Source organism: Polypterus senegalus, chromosome 2 (genome assembly GCF_016835505.1).
Source record: "Polypterus senegalus isolate Bchr_013 chromosome 2, ASM1683550v1, whole genome shotgun sequence".
Taxonomy (NCBI): Eukaryota; Metazoa; Chordata; class Cladistia; order Polypteriformes; family Polypteridae; genus Polypterus; species Polypterus senegalus.
In genome coordinates, this window is record NC_053155.1 from 105,628,930 (window position 1) to 105,654,790 (window position 25,861).

Here is a 25,861-nt window from a genome sequence, read left to right on the forward strand (position 1 = left end):
ATTGAAATTGTTGACAGGTACATAACAGAAACCTGTTGTCCTTGGACTTTGACCGCATTACCAGAACGGAGAAGGTATATGATGACCATCGCAAGTTCACTCTTCGTATTCATTACGATCATGCTGGAAGGCCTACTCTGTGGTCCCCAAGCAGCAGACTAAACGGTGTCAATGTGACTTATTCCCCTGGGGGTTATATTGCCGGTATCCAGAGGGGCACCATGTCAGTTCGAATGGAATATGACCAGACTGGGAGAATCATATCTCAAATCTTTGCAGATGGAAAATCATGGAGCTACACCTACTTAGAAAAGGTATTTCTGCTTGTTTTTTGGTTCTTTAATTAAATTTTAAACAAGAGATTTTAATTTGGAGATTTTGTACTTTTTGATCTGCATTTTTTATAAATTTAGAAAGCATTACAGTGTACCATCTAAGACTTTAGGTTTCAATCTAAAGGTTTATACATACAGATGAAACAAAAAATGTCAGTGGACCTTGAACGTGTCAAACAACCCCACTAATTATACATGCTGAATTCTGTTATAGTGGAACAGGGTTCAGCATGGATTATAATAATGTATTGTATACAAAGTACTGATTGAATGATTGTCACACAGTCCTTGACCATGAAAAGAAGTAATAACATGGTTAAGTAGGTGATTAATTTGTTATTATTTATGAAAGGGCCAAAAGCATCCCACATTAATAACATTTTACCAGGTAAATTTGAATATGGTACAATTAGCTGAGCTTAGTCTAGTTTTCATTTTATATAAAACAAGAAAAGAGTGCCAATTTTAAACATCACGGTATCTGAAGAATGACACTTGGCAAACTTAGTCTTGTAGCTTTGTTAAAAAGCTATCTATGGGAACAAGAAGAAACACAAGGCAATAACAAATAGCATGAAAGTGCATGTAGTTTTATGTGAAATTGTGTTCAGAATAAAAAAAATTATTTATCATCACTTGGAGCTACAGTACTTTATTCAAATATTAACTATCAAAATTATGAATAAATTTGATACTTGCATTCTTTTAATGCAATTTAATGTGACCAGTGTTGAGTTCCCACATTAAGACAGATAGATAGAAAGTACTTTATTTGTCATTTAGTAGTATTACTGTAGTCTTCTCATGAATACAGAGTTTAAGCAACATGGAACAATATTTCTTTACTTTGTTTCTTAAACATAAAATTTTCTAATCACACATGTACATGTTCACTGTCTTTGTTGTGTGTGTATGACTCACTGGTACTTTGTTGTCTTAAGGTAATATTATTATATTTTTTAATAAATTCTATTTGAAAACAGGTGAAAATGTGATTGGCTGATGCTGTTGGATAAAATTATGTTTTACTGATACTACAATGGACAAATGATTTCACAAACAGGGAGTACTTTAAATGTAAAAAGCATTCCTGAACCGTTTTAAAATTGATAGCATTAGATATTCCTGGCATTCTGTAAAGGTCTTGGAAATTATGCTTTCATACAAATAAAACATTAAATGTAATTAATAATAATACCCCAAAGACATGCATGTTTGTTTAATTGCTGTTTCCATAGTGATGCAGTACGACTTAGTGCGTATGTATGGAAGTGTGCCTAGTGACGGATAATTTTGTTTCAAGGAATTGGCCTGATTGCCCTTAAATAGGTCCTGGGCTTCTGTGATGAGAGAATTAGTGAATGGTAATGCAGTATATCTCATTAATCTAAACCTTGAGATAAACATCAAAACTATTACAGTTATCTGTGTTCTGCTGTGGGTATTTCTATGGTGAATTAACATAACAGGTTAAGAATATGAATTTGTTAAAGCAGGATAATCAGAATTATGTGCAGACAATAATAAGTTGTCAGAGTATACCCCACAAGAATGCCAGTCCATTCTCTACCACATGCTCACTGTACCCCTCTGAGTAATTTACTTAACCAGCAAGTGCTCATATTACAGAAAAGTTTTAATAAAAATGTATAGTGATGACTTACAAGTTATTTTGAGTAAATGTTTCAATAACCTAATTGCATGTAATTGAAATTATATTAAACTAATACATTTTTTAAAAATACCCTTTTTAAGCCTTTACTGGTTCCCAGTTGAGGAAAGACATGGATGAGTTTCAAATGTCAAATTAAGTATTTTAAAAAATAACAATATAAAAGGTTTTTAACAAAATTCTGTGCTGTTTTCAGTTTTAATTGTGTTCATCTATAAAAATATTATGCTGTTAAGTTATTCTTAGAAATCTTTTTAAAATCTCTTTATCTTTTTCTTGCTTACAGTCAATGGTACTTCTTCTCTACAGCCAGAGACAGTATATTTTTGAATTTGACAAGAATGATCGATTATCTTCAGTGACAATGCCCAATGTGGCCAGGCAGACATTAGAAACAATACGCTCAATTGGTTATTACCGGAATATATACAGACCTCCAGAGGGCAATGCCTCATTTCTTCAGGATTTCAGTGAAGAGGGACAGCTTTTACAAACTGCTTATCTAGGCACTGGCCGAAGAGTTATTTATAAATATGGAAAGCTTGCAAAACTATCAGAGATCCTTTATGACACCACAAAAATTGCCTTTAGTTATGATGAAGCAGCTGGAATGTTAAAGACAGTGAATCTGCAGACTGAAGGATTCACCTGCACCATTAGGTACCGTCAGATTGGGCCACTTATTGACAGACAGATTTTCCGTTTTAGTGAGGAAGGCATGGTAAATGCACGCTTTGACTACAACTATGACAATAGTTTCAGAGTCACCAGCATGCAGGCAGTCATCAATGAAACGCCTTTGCCCATTGATTTATACCGGTATGATGATGTATCAGGAAAAACAGAACAGTTTGGGAAATTTGGTGTTATCTACTATGACATCAACCAAATTATCACTACTCCAGTTATGACCCACACCAAGCATTTTGATGCCTATGGGCGAGTGAAAGAAGTTCAGTATGAGATTTTCAGATCCCTGATGTACTGGATGATGGTTCAGTATGATAACATGGGAAGAGTGGTCAGTAAAGAATTGAAAGTAGGACCCTATGCAAACACAACTCGATACTCCTATGAGTATGATGCAGATGGGCAGTTACAGACAGTCTCTATTAATGACAAACCACTCTGGCGCTATAGCTATGATTTAAATGGAAATCTACACTTACTAAGCCCTGGCAATAGTGCTCGATTGACACCACTCCGATATGATTCAAGGGACAGAATAACCCGACTTGGTGATGTACAGTACAGAATGGATGAGGATGGGTTTTTGAGACAAAGAGGAAATGATTTCTTTGACTACAACTCTGATGGTCTTTTGGTAAAAGCATACAACAAAGTTACAGGATGGAATATCAGGTATCGTTATGATGGCCTTGGACGAAGAGTTTCCAGTAAATCCAGCTATGGTCACCACTTGCAGTTTTTTTATGCTGACCTATCAAGTCCAATGCAAGTCACTCACATGTACAATCATTCCAGTTCAGAGATCACATCCCTTTACTATGACCTGCAAGGTCACCTGTTTGCCATGGAGCTGAGTAGTGGAGATGAATTCTATGTTGCTTGTGATAACATTGGAACACCGCTGGCTGTTTTCAGTGGCACTGGCCTCATGATTAAACAGATTCTTCACACAGCCTATGGGGAAGTCTATATGGATACAAACCCCAGCTTTCAGTTAATTATTGGTTATCAAGGAGGACTGTATGAACCACTAACCAAGCTTGTGCATATGGGTAGACGGGATTATGATGTTCTTGCAGGCCGATGGGCCACACCTGATCACAATATCTGGAAGCGCCTCAATAACAACAACATAATGCCCTTCAATCTGTACATGTTCAAAAACAACAATCCTGTCAGCAACGCACAAGAAATCAAATGCTACATGACAGGTAATTCAGTATTTATATAATTAATTATATCTGTTGTAGCTGAAAAAGTCTATTTTTGTGTAGTAAACTGTATGTTTCTGAAGAAAAGACTAGTCAAAATAAAACATAAACATGTAAGAATATTTAGATTACACTAGGAATTTTAATTTTTCATGAAGGAGAAAAGGCTTTTCATTATCTAGAGTGCTCATTATTCAGTAGTTTGTAAAGACCAAATGAGCATCTGTTTATAAAGTGTTTGTATTAAGGTCTGTTAAATAACTTGAAGAGCTTATCCTTTCTAACAATATTCTGACTTTCCCAACTTAAAAGCCAGTTGGCATATTAATTAGCTAGCAGAGTTTTTGTGAGGACACTGTTTTATTGACTGCTTATGGAAGTGTTGCATCTTTCCTGACTGAAAAGAGTCTGTTTTTGTTTCAGTCATTTATTTATATATATATATATATATATATATATATATATATATATATATATATATATATATATATATATATATATATTTTGCAAGCTTCACCTTCATCACTTTGCCACCAGGCATTAAGAGCACAAAGGTATGGGGGTTACATATTTGACTGCATGATGCAGTAATTGAAATTTATATGCCTTGAGTGGTCTGCCGGGATTTATTAAGAACTTTTGTAAAGAGAACAGGCATCTTTTCTGCATGTGAAATTCCTCACGTTGTGCCTAATTGAGGAAGCCTGGAAGGCTGACTGTTAAAGGGTATTTTATGTTTTGTTTTCCGAAGGGTTTCACTATGGTATTTCCACTTCATTTCATGGATTATGTACACAGTTGCTGTTTTCCTAAAAAAGTGTTAATTGCTTTTCAGATCAGCCACTTATGATTTTTTTTCCAGAATAATGCTACCTTTTCTAATTTAGATTTCATAAAAATCATTTGGCTAAAACTGTATACTGTCAGCTGTTAAATTTAACTTATTACTTAAACCCTGAACAATATTTCTTTTTTATGTGCTAAAAATGTATGTCATGGTGCAGAGGGAATGTGCCTTTTGATGTTCAAAAAAGAAAATCAGTTTCCTTAAAGCAACATAATGAAACAAAGCATGGCCCAAGGAAATCATAAAAATGTATGACCTGTGAAAATCTCAATTCCAATTCCACAAATATAGATGGTGCAATTTAATGTGATCTGCTCTACCAAGACATAGCTTTAACTTGCTCCATCCACCGGTGGAATGGCAGGACTCGGACAGCTTGTTTTTAAGAAAATCTAGTTACCTGAAAGATTTATAATTACAGCCTGAGAACAAGCTCTTTTCAATCTGTATGTTTAGAGGATGTCATCTCTGCAAACTCATACCCACATGACTAACTTCCTGTACAAGCTATTGGCAGTAATTATGAGCATGTACAATATAACATAAGTATATCCATTGTAAAAGGCGCTATATAGCGCCCGACCCGGCACAGACCACGCAGAGGCAACGTGTACAAAAACACACAGGTTTTATTTTCTTCAGCCGTGGGCACACGCCTTCCCCGTGTCCCACAGGCCCAACACAGTCCCAAACACAGTCCCAAAACACAATCTTACAATTCTCCACCACTCCTCCCAGGCAAGCTTCGTCTCCTTCTTCCTCCCAACTCTGGCTCGCCGAGTGGTGGTGGCTGGGCCCTTTTATAGCCCACCCGGAAGCATTCCAGGTGATTAACCACCTGGTCCCGATTGCACCTCCGGGTGGGGCTGAAAGCTCGTCCAGCCGGGCTGTGGAAGCAGGCAGCTCCCCTAGCGGCCACGCCGGCCCCAACCAAGCTGTGGAGGACTCCATCTCCCATGGAGCCCTGCGGTGGTTGGGGAATCACCGACGCCAGGAGGCTGCCACCAAGCGTCCCGGGAGGTATTGGACTTCCCATGGCGGCTCCCCCGGAACATAAGCAACAGAGGCGTCCCTACCGGGCATGGGACCCGGCTGTCCTTCACACCATTAAAGGTAAAAGTATTTTGGCAGAAAGGCCTGTGAGGTGTAGTTTGGCAAGAGTGCCTGGAATAAAAAGACATATATCACTGTCTGGTATTTGTAACACTGTATCATACCACATATTCTAGTCAATAATAAACTACATTAAGACCTGTTTTTTTATCTGGAAGATACAATATTTTAGATTTAAAGCATTTTTAATAGAGTTTTGTTCTTAATGATTTAAAATGACATTTTTATTGTTCTGTGACACTACAAAATAGCCGTTAAATGGATTCTGTTTAAGAAACCTATGTGTTTTTTCAAGAGCATTTTTTGCAAATCTCATGGTGCATTCATTCAGATGTCCTGTGTAGTGTTTTATTCTCTCAGGGCATTTTCTTCTTATTTCTATAATAACTTTTCACAGAGGCATGCAACACTTGTCTAGATTTTTGATTTTGCCATTCAGAGTACTCATCATGCTATGTTATATGCTATGCCTCATTTGAATTATTTACTGTTTTTACTTAATTATACAGTTTCATAGGTACCTGCAGTTGCCTTTTAAACTGCTTTTGCTAAATTGTGCAATTGAGAAAAGCAAATATAATATCTATACACTGGCACTGTATTTAATTTCATATAATATGTACTACACCATAATATCCAGTATAAACAACAATTTTATTTTTATATAACACTGATCACATTATTTTATGACTTAGGGCATTCATCAGACCAAGTTTCTTGATATTCCCATAAGATCTTCCATGCTTTGGCTTTCACTGTTAAACTGTTTTTTTTAACTTTAGCTAAAAAATATTTATAGTTTCCCTTCAGTTATTATACTGTACATATTATGTACAATATATTTTCATAGGTTTTTCTTTCTTAAGTAAAAGAACATTGACTATACTTCTTAGTTTTCAAATGAATAGCACTTAGAAAAACGTGGTGGTTTTCATTACATTTTTTGAATGACCACTTAATTTGTGTTATGCTGCAAGAGCGACAGTAAATTGTTTAAAAGTTTTTAAAGAAATCCATTCAGTCTATTACTAAAAGAGAAAGAAGGAGAACACACTCTTATAAAGATCATGAAGAAAAGAAAAAGTCTTCATAAAAGAGTTATCTTTGCTCAATGTGTCGTCCCTACCTGGAAAGGGAAGGGTGATCGCCAGGTAAGGTCCTTGCTAGGGTCGTCTTTAATAGGATCCGTGATCATTTGCTCACCTACCAGCGACTGGAACAGTCTGGTTTTACGCCTAAGAAGTCTACCATCGACCGCATCCTGGCACTGAGGGTTCTCATGGAGCGCAAACATGAATGTCGACTGAGTTTCTTTGCAGCCTTTGTCGATTTTCGTAAAGCACTCGAACTCAATTCAATTGTTCAAGCTGCCATGTGGGACATCTGAGGGTTCGCAGGATCCCCTCGATGTTGTTGGATATCATGGCTGTCCTGTACACTGGTACTGTGAGTGCTGTGCAGAGTGGAGGCAGGACCTCTGCATTTTTCCCAGTTGATTCTGGGGTTCGTTAATGGTGTATTTTTGCTCCTACTCTGTTCAATGGTTGTATGGACTGGGTGTTGGACAAGGTCGTGGGGTCCAGCAGCTGTGGGGCATCTGTTGGTGAAGAAAGATTTATGGATCTTGACTTTGCTGACGATGCTGTGATCTTCATGAAGTCAATGGAGGCTCTGATCGGGGCGCTCGAGAGACTGAGTGAGGAGTCTGAGTGTCTGGGCTTGCAAGTGTCCTGGATAAAAAACAAGATCTAGGCCTTTAATGACCTCTTGGGCACAGCCATCAGCAGTGTGTCTGTTTGTGGAGAGAGTGTTGACTTTGTTGAGAGGTTTACTTACCTTGGCACTGACATTCAAGTCTTTGGTGACTCTTCCTGTGAAGTCAACAGATGGATTAGGAGAGCATGGGGGGTCATGAGGTCGCTGGAAAGGGGTGTGTGGCGCTCCCGATATCTATGCAAAAGGACGAAGGTCCAAGTCTTTAGAGTCCTGGTGTGTCCTGTCTTGCTATATAGTTGCAAGACATGGACACTATCCAGTGACCAGAGACGAAGACTGGACTCTTTTGGTAATGTGTCTCTCCGGAACATTCATGGGTACCGTTGGTTTGACTTTGTATCGAATGAGCAGTTGATGCTCATGGAGTCCCAAATGAGGCACATTACCTGCATTGTGAGGAAGCAACAGTTATGGCACTACGGCCATGTGGTGCATTTACCCGAGGGTGATCTGGCTCGTAAGATCCTCATTGTTGGGGACCCGAGTGGCTGGACCAGGCCAAGGGGTCGCCCACATAACACCTGGCTGCGGCAGATAGAGGGTCATTTCCAGAAGGTGGGGCTGTGCAAACCAGGATCCCGAGTTGTTTTGCCGTGTAGTGGGTGCAGCAATGCACTGTACCAGTGCATGCTCCCCAACTTGACTTGACTTGACTTGACAATAAGTCAGAGCTAATATGTTGAACAAGAAAATGTTTTGATGAAAATCAGACTAATTACATTCCTTTTAGTGTTATTTCATTTGACTTTTGTTAACAGCGTTTGTCAATTATGTACTCCTTGGTTTCTTTAAGGTAACGGCCTCTCAGAACTCCTCTCAGTTTTATAGATTCTTTGAGGGTGGTATCAGAACACTTAACATACTGCACAGAAGCCTCAAATAAGTGAATCATCTGTGGAGGAATTTCACAATCTTGTGCAAAGCATGCTTAGCTTGAAAATGTACTTAGCTGCTGCTATGTATGCACTGGGGTATTAAATTGCCATTACGTTATTTAGTATGATTACTCTTTAAAACAAAATTCACTTTGCAGAACAAAACAGTTAGTTAAATTGGATGTAAAATCAAAACAACTTTTTATATTCATTTGTTAATTTCGTGAATTCTTTTCTTCTGTATTGCCTCTGGTGAGTGTTACAAGATAAACAGAGCAAACCAACAACTTCTTTCCAGGTTCAATTTAGGGATTTCCAGGTGTGGCCAAGTCAGTTAACAGATATAATTCATTCAGTGTGTCATGCGTCTGTGCTTTTTGGCCAGTAGCCTTGTGAAATTTTCACTAGTTACTCTCTCAACAAAGTTTCATAACCAAGACTATAATGAGGATTTAAAATAAGTGGTATAAAAGAGGTTAATTTAGTGGACTTAATCATTACCTCATATTTTAGATGTTGTGTCCCACTGCAGACCATACTAATTCATTCCTGTCTTCAGAAACTGATGTCACCAAGAGGATAACATAATCCACAAATAATTCAAATGTGGCTCTCGAGTTTCCAGACTGGACAATCTTCAGTCTTTAATTGCATCAGGATGTCTTACTCATGAAAGTCATGAAATGGAAGGGAGATAAACGCACTGTTAGTGGAATTCTCAGTCCTTTATGAATGTTAGAATACATTTTAAATGACGAATACAAACTAACTTTTAGTCTGCATATACATGGATAAAATACTTGGGCCACATGTATCACAAGAAATACTGGTTTGCATAGTTGTCTACCCATAGTGCATTTAGCATTTGTTTTTTTTATTCACCATAGCAAGTGCAGACAAGATTGGCAAAATGCCAAAACCACCTAAGTATACATAGGCAGAGGGTTAATTTATTTTTGTGCCTAAGAATAAAGATACATAGCTTGGCTACAGCCCATGTCCCAAAACTGCAAGACAGGCTTACATAGGGAGTCTGTGGCCTAAGATATCTTGACAACTGGATCTTTCTGTCTTGTTTCCCTTTATGACCAACTCTGACTTACTTTCTTTTCCTTCAGTATGCCTTATGGCATTTTATGTCTGTTATGATTAGTAGTATTCATTCTCTTCTTTTCTGAAACTCAGGGATTCTGATTTTGAAGTCAGATTTAAGGATTACGATTAGTACTTTGCCTTTACACCATTTGACGCTGCCATTTTGTTGATTCCACCATTGTAGTAGTTCATTCTGGTTGCTGTGGATTTAATCACTAGGGTCGTAATTTCAAGGGGTCAGTTGATTAGAGGTTAAAAGGTCATCTCCTCTGCCATTTTGCATCCAAATTTGCGGATAACAAATTATTGTGACTTTCAAGACCTTTATTTCTAACTTCTTTGTTTTTGTTTCTTTGCTGTTTTCCCTGACCAATGATTTTTGATTTAAATTCAGCTTTTATTTTACTCATTAGATCTTCTAGTGCCTGGTACTTTTTATAAAAATGTACTGACTCTCTTTGAGTTAGTATACTGTCATCCTCTCTCTCCACAGCCTTGCAGTTGCATAGCTTTTTCTCATCAGTTGCATCGACCTCAACCCCAAAAACTGATTTAGCCAGGTTAGATGCTTTCAGTACTGCCTCTTTGCCTCCACCAAAGAGAGCTTGACTTCTGTGCTGAGGAGTATTTACTCGACTTCCTCCTAATATTATGAATAGTAAATTCTACCATTACCACACCACTCCATACCTCAGTTGATCCTCCAGATTTTGTATGGAAACCCTCTTTCCTTAACTTGAAGCCTTCTCTCTTTCTCCATTTATGTCCACCATCAGGTCCTAGGTTTGTCATTATGAATAGCAGCGTGACGTTTCCACCTTCACTGATGAAGGCTTGACCAGAATCCACTGAGGCAACATTTTTTCTATCTCTGTATCAGAAGTATTCACTGGTTTCTCACAGGATACACTTATTAAATAGTTGGGTCTTCTAGATCTGACACCCAGCCCATACCACTTTAATAACTAAAAAATTATTATTTGACAGGTCTTCATCTTTCTTTACTAAAGCCTTAGAATACTGTATATAAGACATCTACAAAGTTGATCATTGACCTTTGAGCCAAGGAGCGCTACACCCAAGTACATTTACAAGGAACCTTATATTTATAAAGGTTGCTATGGAAAATTCATGCCTGTATTAGGAATACATTGAAAATTCCGAGCATTGATTCAGATTAGATAGTTTTTTCCTCTCCATTCCTCTGGTAAATGTTGAAGTTTCCTGGAGTAGTAGAGAAAAAAGGAATGGATTAAACAGTATAATGAAAAAAAAAAAAATGTTCTCCTGTTGCCCAGTCTCAGAGGAGTGAGAGCAGTGAGAGCATAATTTGTAATATTAGGTGCCTAGTTATACAGGGTGGCCCAGATCTAATTATGCAGATCCAGATTGTCTGGATGACTTTGATTTATACAGGGATGATTCCAGTTCGGCTCGAAGATGATTCTTCAGGTCGTCAGTTCACACACTTCTCGATGGTCCGGGATTTTTCGGGTGATTTTCTATGTAATAAACGTAATAAGTTATAGTGTAATGAAAATTGCATAATTAGATCTGGACCACCCTATACAGTACATTATACAGATATAACTAAACTTGCTAAGTGCATTTTAAGAGTACAGCCTTGACTTGTTCAAGGTTACAAATCAAATCCAGTGCCTTAACCACATAATCTAACTACTTTCAAACCACTACCAAACAAATGAATCTGAATGGGTATACATCTTAAATGTTATCACTTAAGTACATTATTTTAAATTTTATTTTGTACAATAATGTGTGTACTGTGGTGACATATAACATTTGGTTTATTAAGACTATGAACGTCATTCTCATGTTTATATTCACTGTTTCATCTTCAGTTTAATGCTGCTCAGGTTCTTTGTCTTGTTAGTGAAATCTCTTTTTCAAAGTGAGTAACACCTGACTGCATGTTGATGATATCAGCCTGTCACTGCACCAATGCAGAATACAGGTTTTGCTATTTTGAATGTTATAATGAGTCACTAAAAAGATAACATAGTCAACAGTGATTGCTTTCATCTAACTAAGTCCCCATTTATTTTTATTGACGCTTTACTTGTAAAATTGTATTTGTCAGTCCTATTTTTGAAACAGCATTTAGTTATTGCCCTTTCTCAAACACAAAGAACAAAAATAAACCTGACTTGATTTATATTTACTGTAGTTTGAAGCAAAAATGACTTGCCAGAACAGCATTGACAGCTCTGTTTATTGAACACCATTATTTTGATAGTTATTGTAGGAATTCCAGTACTTTGCTCTTTTCATTTACTTCCTTCTTGTCATATAGTGAATAATGCAATCAATATAAGCAGGGAAATAGTTTTGTTTTTAATATAAACAGATTTGTTATTTCTCTTATCATCTTACAGATGTAAACAGCTGGCTGCTTACGTTTGGATTCCAGCTGTACAATGTCATTCCTGGATATCCTAAACCAGATACTGATGCCATGGAACCATCGTATGAGCTCATCAGCACTCAAATGAAGACCCAGGAGTGGGACAGCAGCAAGGTAATCAATATGTCTGCCTGCACTCGTCCATCTTTATTAGAGGAAATTAAAACCTTGACTGGCTAAACCCTCTTGGGAGGAATGAGAAATGGCTGCTATTGACAGAAGCTAACCTGTAAATAGGTTTTATTCTTGGAGAGGTAACAGGGTCAAACCAAAGGGCTGCCATTACTTTCCCTTATTGAAATTTCAAAACCACTTCCCCTCTCTTTAATGGAAAAGTTTTCGGTCAGTGTTGTGCAGCCCTATGACTGCTGCTAAATACTGAGGTTAGTTTTAAGACATTCGTCTTGTGTTTCTAAGTGCTGCTTTTCATTAATATTTACTTCTGAAAACACATTTTGCTACACCTCAGGTGCTCAAATACCATCATATTACTTATTTGGAGAGGTCATGAGGTAAAAACTGGATTATGGCCTTCATCGTAACAATCAGCATCTCACAGGTTTTGAGAGAGACCTTGGCTTAGTCTTCTATGAGATACAGTTTGCTCCTAAAGTGTTAAAATAAGCTAAGCTCTTATTTTTGTATCTAATTATGTATGACGAAGAAGGGATCTATTTATCAATCTATTAATTTCCTGAATCCAATTCATGAAAATGGAGATTTGATGCCTAGCTTAACAGCACTAAACACCAATCCTGGACAGAGTGCCAGTCAGTAAGAGAGCGTGCACTTACACTTACACACACACACACACACACACACACACCATCTCTCATGTAAATTCAACAGACACAAAGGCCACATAGTCAAATTAAAAATAATAAATGTCATTTGTTCTGTTCATATATGTTCAGAATACTCAAGTTGTATCCAATAATGAATAATGTGTACCAATATGTCAGCCTCTAGATAAAGAAAACGGTTCAAATAAAGCTTTACCAAGTGAGCAGAATGTCAGAACCCAAGTATTTGAAACAGTGGACAATTCCACACTGTATTGTTTTTAGAGGCTTCAGGTTTCCTTTCCTTCAATTATATTTTTTTGCTGTACTCCCAATGAATGCAATAAGAGGTTTGCCAAAGTCATTTGTTGTAATGTTAAAGCTGAGATTCTCATCTGAAAATTGCAGTCAGATAATATTCTTCTCCTTTGCGACAGTTCACTGATGCATGTGTTCCTTAGTTTTGGAAAGTGTTCTTTTAGATAATCTTTAGTGAAACAAAATATTTTAATACTATTGTTTCCTGACTATAACAGTTTCAGTCACCTTTAACAATAAATCTTTGGTCAACATAGTACTTGAAACACCACAGCAATTGTGATGTATTAGTCTAGTGTTCTCATTTTGGTCTAATTCATCCATGAATTTATCTACTTTGTTCAATCCAGTACATAGTTGTGGAAGCCTGGACCATATCCTAGCAACACTGGATGCAAGGCAGCAGCTAATCCTGGACAGGGTGGTAGTGCAATGTAGGACACATTCAGACTTTGACAATTTTAAGTAGCCAGTTAACCTAGCATAGCTATAAACAAGTTTCTTAGAAGTGTGAGAAGAAAATCAGAGTGCCCAGAAGTAAAACACAGAGACAATGAAAGAATATGCAAGATCCACACAGAGATTGCACTAGGATTTAAACCTGTGGCTTTGAAGATATGAAGGGGTACCACTAACCATTGCACCATTCTGTCGTAATTCAGTTCACCAAAAATGTACTTTAAGTACAGGGAACAGTAGGGCTTAACATGTTTTACATTCAAGCTACTGTTGTTATTATAAGGTTCTGTTTCTTTAACTTGCAATATTCAACTCTGAATTAAAACACAAAAGAAAGAAAAGCTTTTTTGCCAGTTGATTGCATTATTTTGAAGAATATCCTTTGGGAGACATCTTATCAGAACTCACCGAGGACTTCACCACTCTACAAAGAGCCTTTGTTGCTCTGCAGGGAGCTTCCGCACTTATTCTGCACAGCATCTTCCAAGTGCACACAAAAGGCATATACAGATTGCATTGAAACATTTTTCTGGTATATCCAATTTAAATTCTGGATATTTTTTAATACAAAAAGGAGAAGGGAAATGTATATTCCATAAAAAGAAAGAAATATTACTTCTTTATCCAGGTGTTTGAATTTTATTAAAATCCCCCGAGTGATCTTCCAGCATTAAACTGGCCTGCAGCATTTTTCAGAACAAAGCTGTTAATAACTCAGATCTGAAGCATTGCTGCTTCCCCCACCCACTGCAGTGTAAGCTTCCTTGTTGTTAAAACACAAGGTATTTAATTGCATTCCAATTCATTGATATTTGGTAATGCAATTTTGAGCCCACTTGTGTACTTTTAACTTGATGTTTTGTCAAATGAGCATATTTCTGCCCTCCTCTCTTGGCACTACTAATGACATTTAAAATCCAATACTCGTCACGCAAGCAATTTTCTTACCAGTGAAAAAACCCAGCGGTGGATTGTTTGTTTGACAGGATCTTAGTTATTGGACAGTATACTGTCTCTGGCCTTTGGAATATTAAAGGGCTTAAAGAACAAACAGAATATCGGATGATATGCTTTATTTTCTAGCAGTTTCAGTGAACCAGGGTGCAGTTTGAAAGACAATAAGCTTTAAAGCCTCTGAGGTTTGGAAGGAAATAATGAAATAAGTTGCAGAATTTAGATGTTTTGTCTTTTAGGCATCTTTTTTTGTGAGACTTCAGTAACTTAAAATTGTTAAAGTTGAGGAGCTCTACTCCCATTAGGTTTTGCTTACAATTATTTATTACATATCTGCTTCATCTGTAAACTTTATTAAGTTTAATATGTAAAGCACAATGCAATGTAACAAAGAATGGAGTGTCACAAGTGTACAGCATTATTTGCAAACAGTATGCCATTACATTGGGTTTTACTTAGGTCATGAGAAGTGACAGACTACAAATAAAGGTTTTCTTTCCTTTTACTGAATTAAGGCATTAACTGACTTTTAGTGGATAAGGTATACCATTATTTGTCACTGTAACCACTTTTTCAGTAACTAACTGTGTATTTCCTACTCTGATAACCACAGTGGAAATGTTCAAGAGAAACATGCTACAGTCCTACTGTGTAGGTAGTGGAGGGCTCCTGTTTCACTGTAAGCACGTTTATTATGAGTGCAGTGCACTATAGTGAATCCAGCATCCTAAGTTTGAATTCTTCAACCAGCCATTGTCCATGTGGTGTGTTTGCATGTTCTGCCCTTGTCATCATATGTTTTTCCTGTAGGTACTCCAGTCTTCATCTCATATGCCCAAAGATGTGGGTGTTTAGCTTAACTGGTAACTCTAAATTGGACCTGTGTGAATGCAAATATGGGTGCGGACATTAGAGTGCTCTGCAATGGACTGGTGCCATGCCCAGGACTGTTTCCTGCCTTTCTAACACTTTAGGTTGTGTCCCTAAGTGAGCCTAAATCTATTTAAGCTGGTTTGTGAATGCAAGAAAAAAAGTGTACAAAATCATCTTGATGATGTACGGAGTCAGTATGTGTAAACAGCCTTTTTCCATTTTAGGGTAAGTGCTGACTCAAAAACGTTTTTGTCAATTTTGATTAAAAACAGAACAGGACCGATATCCATCACATGACACACTGAGCTAAATTGTTACTTTAACAAATTAGGACTACTATTAAATGTATTTCAGATGAGCTGAAACTACAGTTTCCAGAAAAGAACATGTAAACTGATATAACCACATGTAGTTTACTTCCCACAAATAGGTTTTGAGGGCTATATACAATATTACACATAATAGCAGATACAGAAGACAAAATACCACTCAATGAAATGCAGGTGTCACATTCTTAAAAGATACTAGTTTTCCATTCACACTTCTAAACCTGCTTATTCAAATATACGGGTTTAGAGTGGAAGATCCTAGTTCAACATCCTCAAGGAAAGGTAAGATCCAGTCATGAATAGGATGTCTGGCTATGATAAGCTACATTTACACACAAGCACCTCTGATTCATGCCACATTGAGATTCTGCAGTCATCACACACACATTTTTTGAAGTCTGGGAAAACCAGTGTGCCCAAACAAAACCTCCACAGACCAGGTCAGTGTCTCCTGGAGCTGTGAGGCAGTAGTAGTAAGTATTGCATTACTGAATCATCTCAGATATGAAAATATAACATGTCAACTTTATTGTTATACTGTTAAAATCATAATGCACATACTGCCTCTGATCTCTGATCTGTAAACATGTCATGATATATATAGGTTACTTTCATCTTCATTGCGAGAAATGTATAACAATTATATGCAAACAAAACACAGCTGTCTTTACAACAGAGCATGTAAATAGACAGTAATAGGCTTTCTCTCTATAACAATAAGAGATTACCCTGAGCTCTTATGACACTGGGCCTCAAAATGTTTCAAAGCATTTTATTCAGCTCTTGGCAGATTTCATTAGGTGTTCAACTTTTGATTGTTTTCTACAAGATTTATCTGTACTTGCAAAGTTGTTTCTAGTTTAATGATATTATATATTCTTACTTTTAATCTACCCCAACCTGAATTTACTTTAGAAGAACACTAATTTAACATTAAGCATATTTAACATTTTTCCACATTTGACTAATTTATGATTTTGTTAAGCACACAAAAAACTTTTGTCTGAATAGGCACAGGTCTTTCAAGGCATTATTCACACTGCAGCTAAAAGTAGTTAAATGGTAAATGGCCTGTATTTGATATAGCGCCTAACTAGAGTTCAAGAACCCCCCTAGGCGCTTCACAACACAACAGTCATTCACCCATTCACACACACATTCATATGCTGGTGATGATAAGCTACTATGTAGCCACAGCTGCCCTGGGGCACACTGACAGAAGTGAGGCTGCCGAACACTGGCGCCACCAATCCTTCTGACCACCACCAGTAGGCAAGGTAGTTCTGTTGTGGCTTTTGTCTCATATCAGATTTTTTATGTTATGACTGTTCAAGTAAATTTCACGAGTGATTCAAATCCAGTTTGTTCTTATATGTATGTATCTATCCTGAATGTGCCCCACTTATGCAAAATAAATCAATAAATAATGTGAATTGGGCAGCATGAACATAGCCATATTTTGCTTTAAAAAAATCAATGCAAGGTTGTATGTGCTGCTCGGTTATCAGGAATCAGGCTCTTGTTCTTCAACTACAGCTCTGTTTCTATACAACACAGCATGTTATTGAAAACAGTAATTTCATAAGTTAAGTAGTACAAATCAGGACACATTCTAACTCGATAATAAATAGTAGTCACAGAAATTATTACAGTGACGCTATACAGAAAATGTAAACAAAGCAAACCCAGTACTTTAGTGGATTATACATCTTTGTTCAGGATAACCAGTAGATGCTAACCAGTAGATGCAGTAGATAAGATTGTATTGAGGATAAGCCAATAATTTTGCTTGATCTTGAAAAAAGTGTAATTAACTATTAGAAAACTACTACAAGCAGATCTGCAAAGCTATCATGGCATTGATGCCTACAAGTAGGGCCAATAATGGCTAAGGTGTCTATACAGTAGATTGTATTTATCTGAAAATAGCATAATGATGTACTTTTTAAAACACAATATTGCAATGGTATTTTTACTGTAGTTCCTTACACTTCCTCTTACAGCTTGAAGAAGCTTTACGTCCAAATCAGTGGGACATTACTGCAGGCCCTCACACAATGTGCAGTCTTGATGCCCTACCATGCTTTAAAAACTGATCGGATGAGAATACTGAATCAGTTACATTATCTGCTAAGTAATGAACCACACTGGACTGACTTAATGATCTGTCTTCTTTTATAAAATGCTACATTTTGTTATATTTCTAGAATATATTCTTCTGATTTTTCTGCACTCCATTGCATTTCAAATTATTTAAAATGTTTGATTTTTTGTTTGAGAAATGTGTCTTAAAATCTCCAGGTTCGTTTTACAGTATATACTCTTTATAATGCCTACTACTTGTCACTAGATTTCAAAGCATTCACTTACTCCATTCTTTTGAAAAGACAGCAATTTTATTGTAAGTTACTTAGCATGAGACAATAAAATAAGCATACAACTCTTTTAGTATTTGAGCTAAATAGCAGATATTTTAATTTAATTTAGTGAAAATGGTGGTTATATCTAAAAGAGGCCAATTATGCTGTATTTCTCTTTTTAGTCTATTTTAGGTGTACAGTGTGAAGTACAAAAACAGCTGAAGGCATTTGTAAAGTTAGAACTCTTTGGACAGATCTATGGAGCAAGTAGTGCTGGTTGCCTCCAAAATGAGAAGAAGAACCGATTTGCATCAGGGGGCTCAATCTTTGGCAAAGGTGTCAAATTTGCTCTCAAAGATGGCCGCGTCACCACTGACATCATCAGCCTTGCCAACGAGGATGGCCGAAGGACAGCAGCTATCCTTAATGGTGCCTACTACCTACAAGATCTTCATTTTACTATCAGCGGTGTTGACACCCATTACTTCATAAAGCTTGGGCCCCCTGAGAGTGATCTGTCTCTGATTGGCATGACAGGGGGTAGGAGAACTCTTGAGAATGGTGTCAATGTGACTGTGTCTCAGGTAAATACAGTTCTGAATGGCAGGACTAGACGATACACAGACATTCAGCTCCAGTATGGGGCTTTGTGCCTGAACACTCGTTATGGGACCACCATGGACGAGGAGAAGGTGCGTGTGCTAGAGCTGGCTAGACAGCGAGCAGTAGCCCATGCCTGGGCCACTGAACAGCAGAGACTGCGAGATGGTGAGGAAGGAACAAGGGCATGGACAGAAGGTGAGAAACAACAGTTGCTAAGCACAGGGAGGGTACTGGGGTATGATGGTTACTTTGTGATCTCAGTTGACCAGTACCCGGAGCTGTCAGACAGCGTGAATAATATTCATTTCATGAGACAGAGTGAAATGGGCAAAAGGTGACATAAAACAGAAAAATGAAGGAAAATCACAAAAAAAATGGACAGCATTGAGGACTACTTGCCAAAGACAGCTGCTTATGTGGCCACTTTTTGACTCTGTTGTACTTATTTTTTATAAAAAAAAATATATATATATAAATATATATATACAGTTGCACTGTACTTCTAAAAAGAGTGCCCAATGTTAATATCGTTTTTACTTTTTTGTTCCTTATGTTCACACTTTAAAAAAAGTGTGAAACACTGATATCCTAATGACTTTTTTCTCTTTTGTTATTTTTGTCTTTGTCTCTCTCTTGTGAGGAAGTAAACATGAAAATTGAGCTGTAAGCAAGGTTCACAAGTTTGCTTGGAAGCAAATTGCGATTCATAAATGAGTTTGATTGTGTACTTTTTACACTTGAGGCACAAAGGAAAGACTGCAGTATCCTCACTTGTTGCTTACTTGAAATCCCATTTAGCACTCATATGGATTAAATAACCTGGTCATGTGCTCTATGATGTCCTAATGTCCATGTTCCAACTGAACTTGTCTTCTGTGATTTACTGTACATTTTTGTAAGACACTTTCCAAAGTTACAGTGTGCCTGGACAATAATTCTAGGTGTAGATCCAGTTAAAGATATTAAAGAGATTTGGAATTTTAACGCCAGTTCAGCTCTGAATTGACGTAACGTTTTTCCTGTTTAGTTGTTGTTTGCCAGTGGTACAGCAGTGGAAAAAATCTTTACATGGGGGAGCTGAAGTGGGTTTCAGACCACTTTACTGTGGACTGTGCTTCCTTTCTGTGCTCAGGGGTGGGCAGTGAGTATACACAAACAAGTGAAAACCATATGGAAGGTTTCAGTGATTACAGTATAACAAAAAGAAGAAAAAATGTGAATTCAAAAAATGTGAAATATTTACTTTTTTAATGCTTAGTGTTGTATTTAGTATTGAAAGGTGTTTCCAGCATACATGAAATACAATATAATCATGTGCAGAGGCTTTAAAAAGATGTTTTTTTTTTGTTTTTTTTTGTTTTTTTAAGATAAAGCAGTAAAGATAACATTTTGCTATCATGAGGTCATATTCTTGACACAGTGGATTTTAACAATGTGGTCAATTTTATAAGTTTTTTTTTAATTTTTTAAACAATTTAAAAACTAAAAAAGAAATAGGAAAAAAATCACAGTTTTTTGGCAGGTTTTTTACTAGCTAAATAAAACCATCTTTGGCATGTGTACCAAGTCACTAACCATTTGTTTGTTTTGATTGTACATGTATTTTTGAAATGTTACCAAGAACACAGAGTAGGAGCCACATTGCTAAAAGCACTCCAAGTATAGATCAAAAAGCAAGATGACAATTACATATATACACTATTTGTATTATATGGACATGACATAGAAGTTTATCCCAGTGTGTCTGCTCTGAGAAGTAATGTTTCTAAACTATGGGACTATAAACATGCAACTAGGCATGCCATAAGATTGCAGCACACAGTTTCTGTGTAACACACACACAAACACTCCAACCCTTCCAGAACACACAATGTGGGGCTGCTGACGATCCATACTATAGATCTGAACCGCAAAGTAAGTTGCTTTATACCGATGATGGAATCTTAAGGAGAAAATGCCTTTATACAGCTTAGGGCCGACTTCAAGGAAGAGCCAAAGCTGGCTATGAATCAAGGGGAGAGACAGTAGCTTTGCTACCCAATGTTATCTAACCCCATATCTCAGATAAATGAAAAGAAAATTCTCTCCCAGTTTCATGTCAGTCCTAAAGACGTCACTGGTTTCAACTTTGAGCATTCTGAGGCCATTCATAATCGTTGTGAGTCAACACAGTTCAGTGGAGTCTTCTGGATCAGATCAACTCAAATCCTACAGGACCCCACTCTTGTCAAACTAGGGGCTTGTCTCTTTCTGTAAGAGAGGATGAATAAGCTGCATGTGCATTTCAGATGTAACATGGACATCGTAACCCTACATGGCTGTCCACTATGTGAGTCTAACTTTGCACTGATGCCGGACTCTTTTTATACGTCCAGTTTCATTAACTGTCAAGAGTACAACATTTGCCTGAAGTGGTTTTAGTGAGGGGATGTCTTAACCAGAGAGTGCTTTTCTAAGGTGTCACTATTTTAACAAGACCATTTCAGAGATGTCACTGGCTTTTTTTGCTCCCTTTTTCATTATGTATTTTGTGAAAAGCTGAAAATAAAATGGATTTTTGCGTGAAATAATTGCATTGTGAAATTTGCATTAAAAATGTTGCATTGTAACGTTGTACTTTTTCTAAACTTATCAGTTTTTATTTTGATTTTTTGTTGTTTTTTTCCAACACCTTTGTGTTTCTAACACTGTATTCTTTGACCTTGTAAATAAGAAAGAAGCTGTAAATAAATGCAAATGTAGATAACTTCTAGAGCTACAGCAGTGACCCTGTGTAGTCTTTAGTTTAAAAAAATAAAGGAATATTTTGTGTTTATGTTTTTACATTTCTTTGACTGATAAATGCAAGATGAAGACAGAAACATAATAAGGTAAGTTTTCTGTAGCTATCATTTCTAATTAATATTCCTTGGGAAAGGTATGATTTACTTTCAGACATGAACTGAATTATGTGGTACGGATGGCCTATAAATGAGGGAGAGGTTTTGAACTAATGACTCAGTTCTCCCAGTCCTGAATATAGCACTGTTTTAAGTCAGAGCATGTCTCCATACGTAATATATACACATACTGTATGACTAATTCAAATAACAGAAGGTAGCATAAAAAGATCATTCTTTTGTCTCCCATGTTAATCAGTATCTTTGTACTTCAGAGAATTTTAATAGGAGCCTTGAACATCTGCTGACTGATGTATAGGAAGATCAAGGATGAGGTAAGTGATACTCCACCTTTTGTTCTTCAAGAGTAGCAGAAACAATTCACCAAGAGGGTAAAGATAGAAACTGAAAGATTATTGCTGGAAAAAAGACGAAGCAGTAAGCAGCTCCCCCAAAACATCTTCACTGCTTGGCATCAAAGATGCCTCATCGTTCTTATTACGTCATTCCAAAGAAATTCCAAACAGAAATTGTGCCAGTAACTATTAAAATTTACTGATACAAAGAGCGAGACAGAGAGAAACTACAAATAAGAGGAAAATATGAGAGGAAATGATTGGCTGCCCTAATTGAGAATCCCTGACTCGATTCTGACAGCAAGAGACCTGATGAATTCATTCTTGTATATCAGCAGGGAAACAACTGAACAAAAGGTTCATTTGAGCTTTGGGTAAGGGGCTCTGCTAAACCATACACTACATTTATTTTCCTTTTCTCTGTACAGCTAAAAGCCCTGTCTCTCAATTACAGCAACAGATGTGACAAGCGGAAGGCCATTAGCACAGAAGGCTGTCCACTAAAAATATAAGTGTAAGTTGTGTGTAGTGCTATGTGTCTCAGTACTTGACCTCCTCTGCTTGGAGCATTTCTAAAGTAAGATGTGACATTGGTTATACAGTATCTGGCAGAACTGGTTTGTGAAAGTGACGGGCAGGGCATACTCTCTATACACTGAAGAGGATTTTTTCTTATATACTAAATTATTTTCTTACATATCTTCTTTATAATTGGTACTGAATACCTACAAATAATAACATGTAATACTCAGGCATCACAGTGGTTAGTCTTGCTGCTTCACTTTCCCAGAGGCCTAGCTTGCTTACCATGGGGTTTTCACAGTCTTCCCATGTTCAGATAGTATTCTACCAGATACTTCTCTTTGCCTTTCAAATCCCACAGTTGTGCCTATAAGTTTAATTGATTATCCTAATTGGGCCTGGTTTCTGGGATGGTCCCTTCCATGTCCCAAAAAAGGAGGATGCTATGCAAAGCAGCATCTGACAAGATCAAAAATGAAGACCATAACCATAATATACTCAGCAAAAAAAGAAACGTCCTCTGACTTTCAACTGTTTTTACTTTCAGTAAACTTAATGTGTAAATATTTGTATGAACACTAAAAGAGTCAACACCATGAGACATAAACTAAAAATGTTTCACAATGTGTCCCTGAATGAAGGGAGGCTTAAAATCAAAAGTACCAGTCAGTATCTGGTGTGGCCACCAGCTGCTTGAAGTACTGCAGTGCATCTCCTCCTCATGGACTGGACCAGATTTGTCAGTTCTTGCTGTGAGATGTTACCCCACTCTTCCACCAAGGCACCTGCAAGTTCCTGGACATTTCTGGGGGGTATGGCCCTAGCCCTCACCCTGCGATCCAACAGGTCCCAGACGTGCTCAATGGGATTGAGGACCGGGCTCTTCCACTGCAAGGATGATCAGCTATCCTTCCTGTCTCCCTGTAGCGCTGTCTTAGGCGTCTCACAGTGCTGACATGGCAGTTTATTACCCTAGCCACATCAGCAGTCCTCATGCCTCCCTGCAGCATGCCTAATGCACGTTCACGCAGATGAGCAGGGACCCTGGACATCTTTCTTTGGGTGTTTTTCACAGTTGGTAGACAAGTCTCTTTAGTGTCCTGCGTTTTTAGAACTGTGACCTTAAATGCCTACTTTCTGTAAGCTGTTAAGGTCTTAACGACCATTCCACAGGTGCATGTTAATTAATTGATTATGGTTAATTGAACATGCATGGAAAACATTGTTTAAACCTTTTACAATGAAGATCTGTAAAGTTATTTGGATTTTTAAAACATTATTGTTGAAATACACAGTCCTGAAAAAGGGACGTTTCTTTTTTTTGACAGATGAAGTGAGCCAGTAATATACATAAGAATAATTTTAATTGTGAAAAGAAGACAAACAGGCATCTAGCCTGAATAAGAAGATAGGGGGCTGAAAAGCCACTGAAGCTGGATATCTTGCCACCATAAATTCATCCCTGCTTTGCAGTTAATGCTGGGATGTGGTCTAGCTCATTCACCAGCATTGAATGGAAAAGGCAGTTGAAGAAATGGAGGAGTGTGGCTATAGCATTCTTCTTTTTGTAGTAGAATATTGTGCAACAGCATTTACAAAAAAATAATCCCTCACTGTAACTGTGACAACCAAGTCCAGAACTTTACTTTCCTTTAAATTTTCTTGCTTTATAGTCATTCTGGTGTATGTTCAGACCTAAGTGTGTGTGCGTATATTTATTTATTTATTTAAAGAGCTTCTGTAAAAAGCCAGATTTCCCCCAGGTGATAAATCTATTTATTCACTTTTTCAGTTTTCACTTCAGTGTTACGGGACATCAGTGCTTACTCTTGCAGCAGTGAACAGAAGCCAGTTACCCTCTCTGTGTTTCACACCCACATATCCACACTGAACCAGATCATCAGATCATTTTCAGTCCTTCATTCTGTACTACAAGTATTACATGCCTCGTTTGATGGAACAGTGGATGGATTCAGTGCCAATGCAAATCTATCTACTGTTCCATCAAAGAAGGCATGTAATACTTGTAGTAAAGAATGAAGGATTTGAAATGATCTGATGTTTCCAGTACATTTTTACAAAAAAAGCCAAAGTTCTGGACTTGACTAAGCAACATTTAGTCTGCGGCACAAGGTGAAAAACATTCACACTTAACGTGGACATTTTTTCTTTTCTTAAATATGTTGCTTTCAATTTACCATGAAGTATAATAATTATTATTTCTGTTAAGCAATGCCTGTGTTCTTATAATTCCTGCAAAAACCATATCTCAGGAAGTTCATTGAAATGATTAGAATATAAGATAGAACAATGACAATAACTGACCTTATATCTGAATATATAACAGACCTTAAGTGACTGCCTTAAAGATATTCCTTATGTTCCAATCCCAACTTCTGGCACAACCTTTTTGCTGACAACGACTGATTATTTAGGTCAGCATTTTCAATACTTGTGTTAGAAATGTTTTCCGAATGCATTTTGTAGTAAAGATTCCTTGAAGAACTCTGAAGGCTAATGTTTGAGGTAGATCTAACTTTGAGTCCAACGTGTTTCTGTGATCTAAATCTTTTTTTCCCATAATTCAGCATTTTTTTTTATCAAATTTTAATCCAATTATGCCCAGTAGGCACTCCACAGTAGCTCTGGAATTGTATTGCCAACTCATTCAATAACATTGGTAATGTCTCTTTGCCATAAGTTTACATGCTGTAAATTGTTAACTATCACAATATCCCAACACAAAAGGGATCAGAATTAGTTAGGTCTTAGTCTTATAATAAGACATACAAATTAATTTTATAAGAAAAACATAATAAAGTTCACTTCTTGCATTTTATGCCACAGCAGTTGAATAATCTAGTAATTTTTTTAAACATTCATCCAAAATGAGTAAAAATTATTTGACTCACCCCTATAAACGAGTCATAAAAGATGAAATATAGAAAAGCAAGTAAAGCAAAGCAGCAGAGAAGTACAATGCTGAACTTCATCTGGATAATAACTAGATTAGCTTAAATAATATTTTGCCCAGAGCCAGGTGACTGCCATTTCATGCTGATAGGTTTTATTAGCAACACAGAAAACTTGTATGTTCCTGCTTCCAGGAAATGCAGAACTTATTTTAGAGTGTGAGAGATACGGGGCACTGTCGTCCCCTTGAACCCTTAGTTCAGACACCAGATAAAAGTTCAAATCTTGACTTTATTCATACAATAATGTGCACAAAGCACCCTCCACTCCACAATACTCATAAACTATAACAATAATAACAATAATCAATCCTCCACTCCCAGACGCATTGTTCCCTTCCTCCCAACTCAGCTCGCCCGTCTGGGATCTCCCACAGTCCTTTATAGTCTTTGATCCGGAAGTGCTTCTGATCCC

At 37.1% G+C, this 25,861-nt stretch overlaps 1 protein-coding gene across 19 annotated transcripts in view; it reads left to right on the top strand.

The window, feature by feature from the left end:
• tenm4 (teneurin transmembrane protein 4) overlaps window positions 1–21,532 on the top strand; it is a 627,939-nt gene extending 606,407 nt beyond the window's left edge. For all 19 annotated transcript variants that reach the window (XM_039744302.1, XM_039744300.1, XM_039744305.1 and 16 more), the window contains 4 exons: window positions 18–314; window positions 2,294–3,908; window positions 12,011–12,153; window positions 18,297–21,532. In XM_039744302.1, the coding sequence (XP_039600236.1) occupies window positions 18–314; window positions 2,294–3,908; window positions 12,011–12,153; window positions 18,297–19,055 (2,814 nt within the window). In that variant the 3' untranslated portion in view covers window positions 19,056–21,532. The remainder of the gene's footprint in view (window positions 1–17; window positions 315–2,293; window positions 3,909–12,010; window positions 12,154–18,296) is intronic.
• Window positions 21,533–25,861: the final 4,329 nt, after the last annotated feature.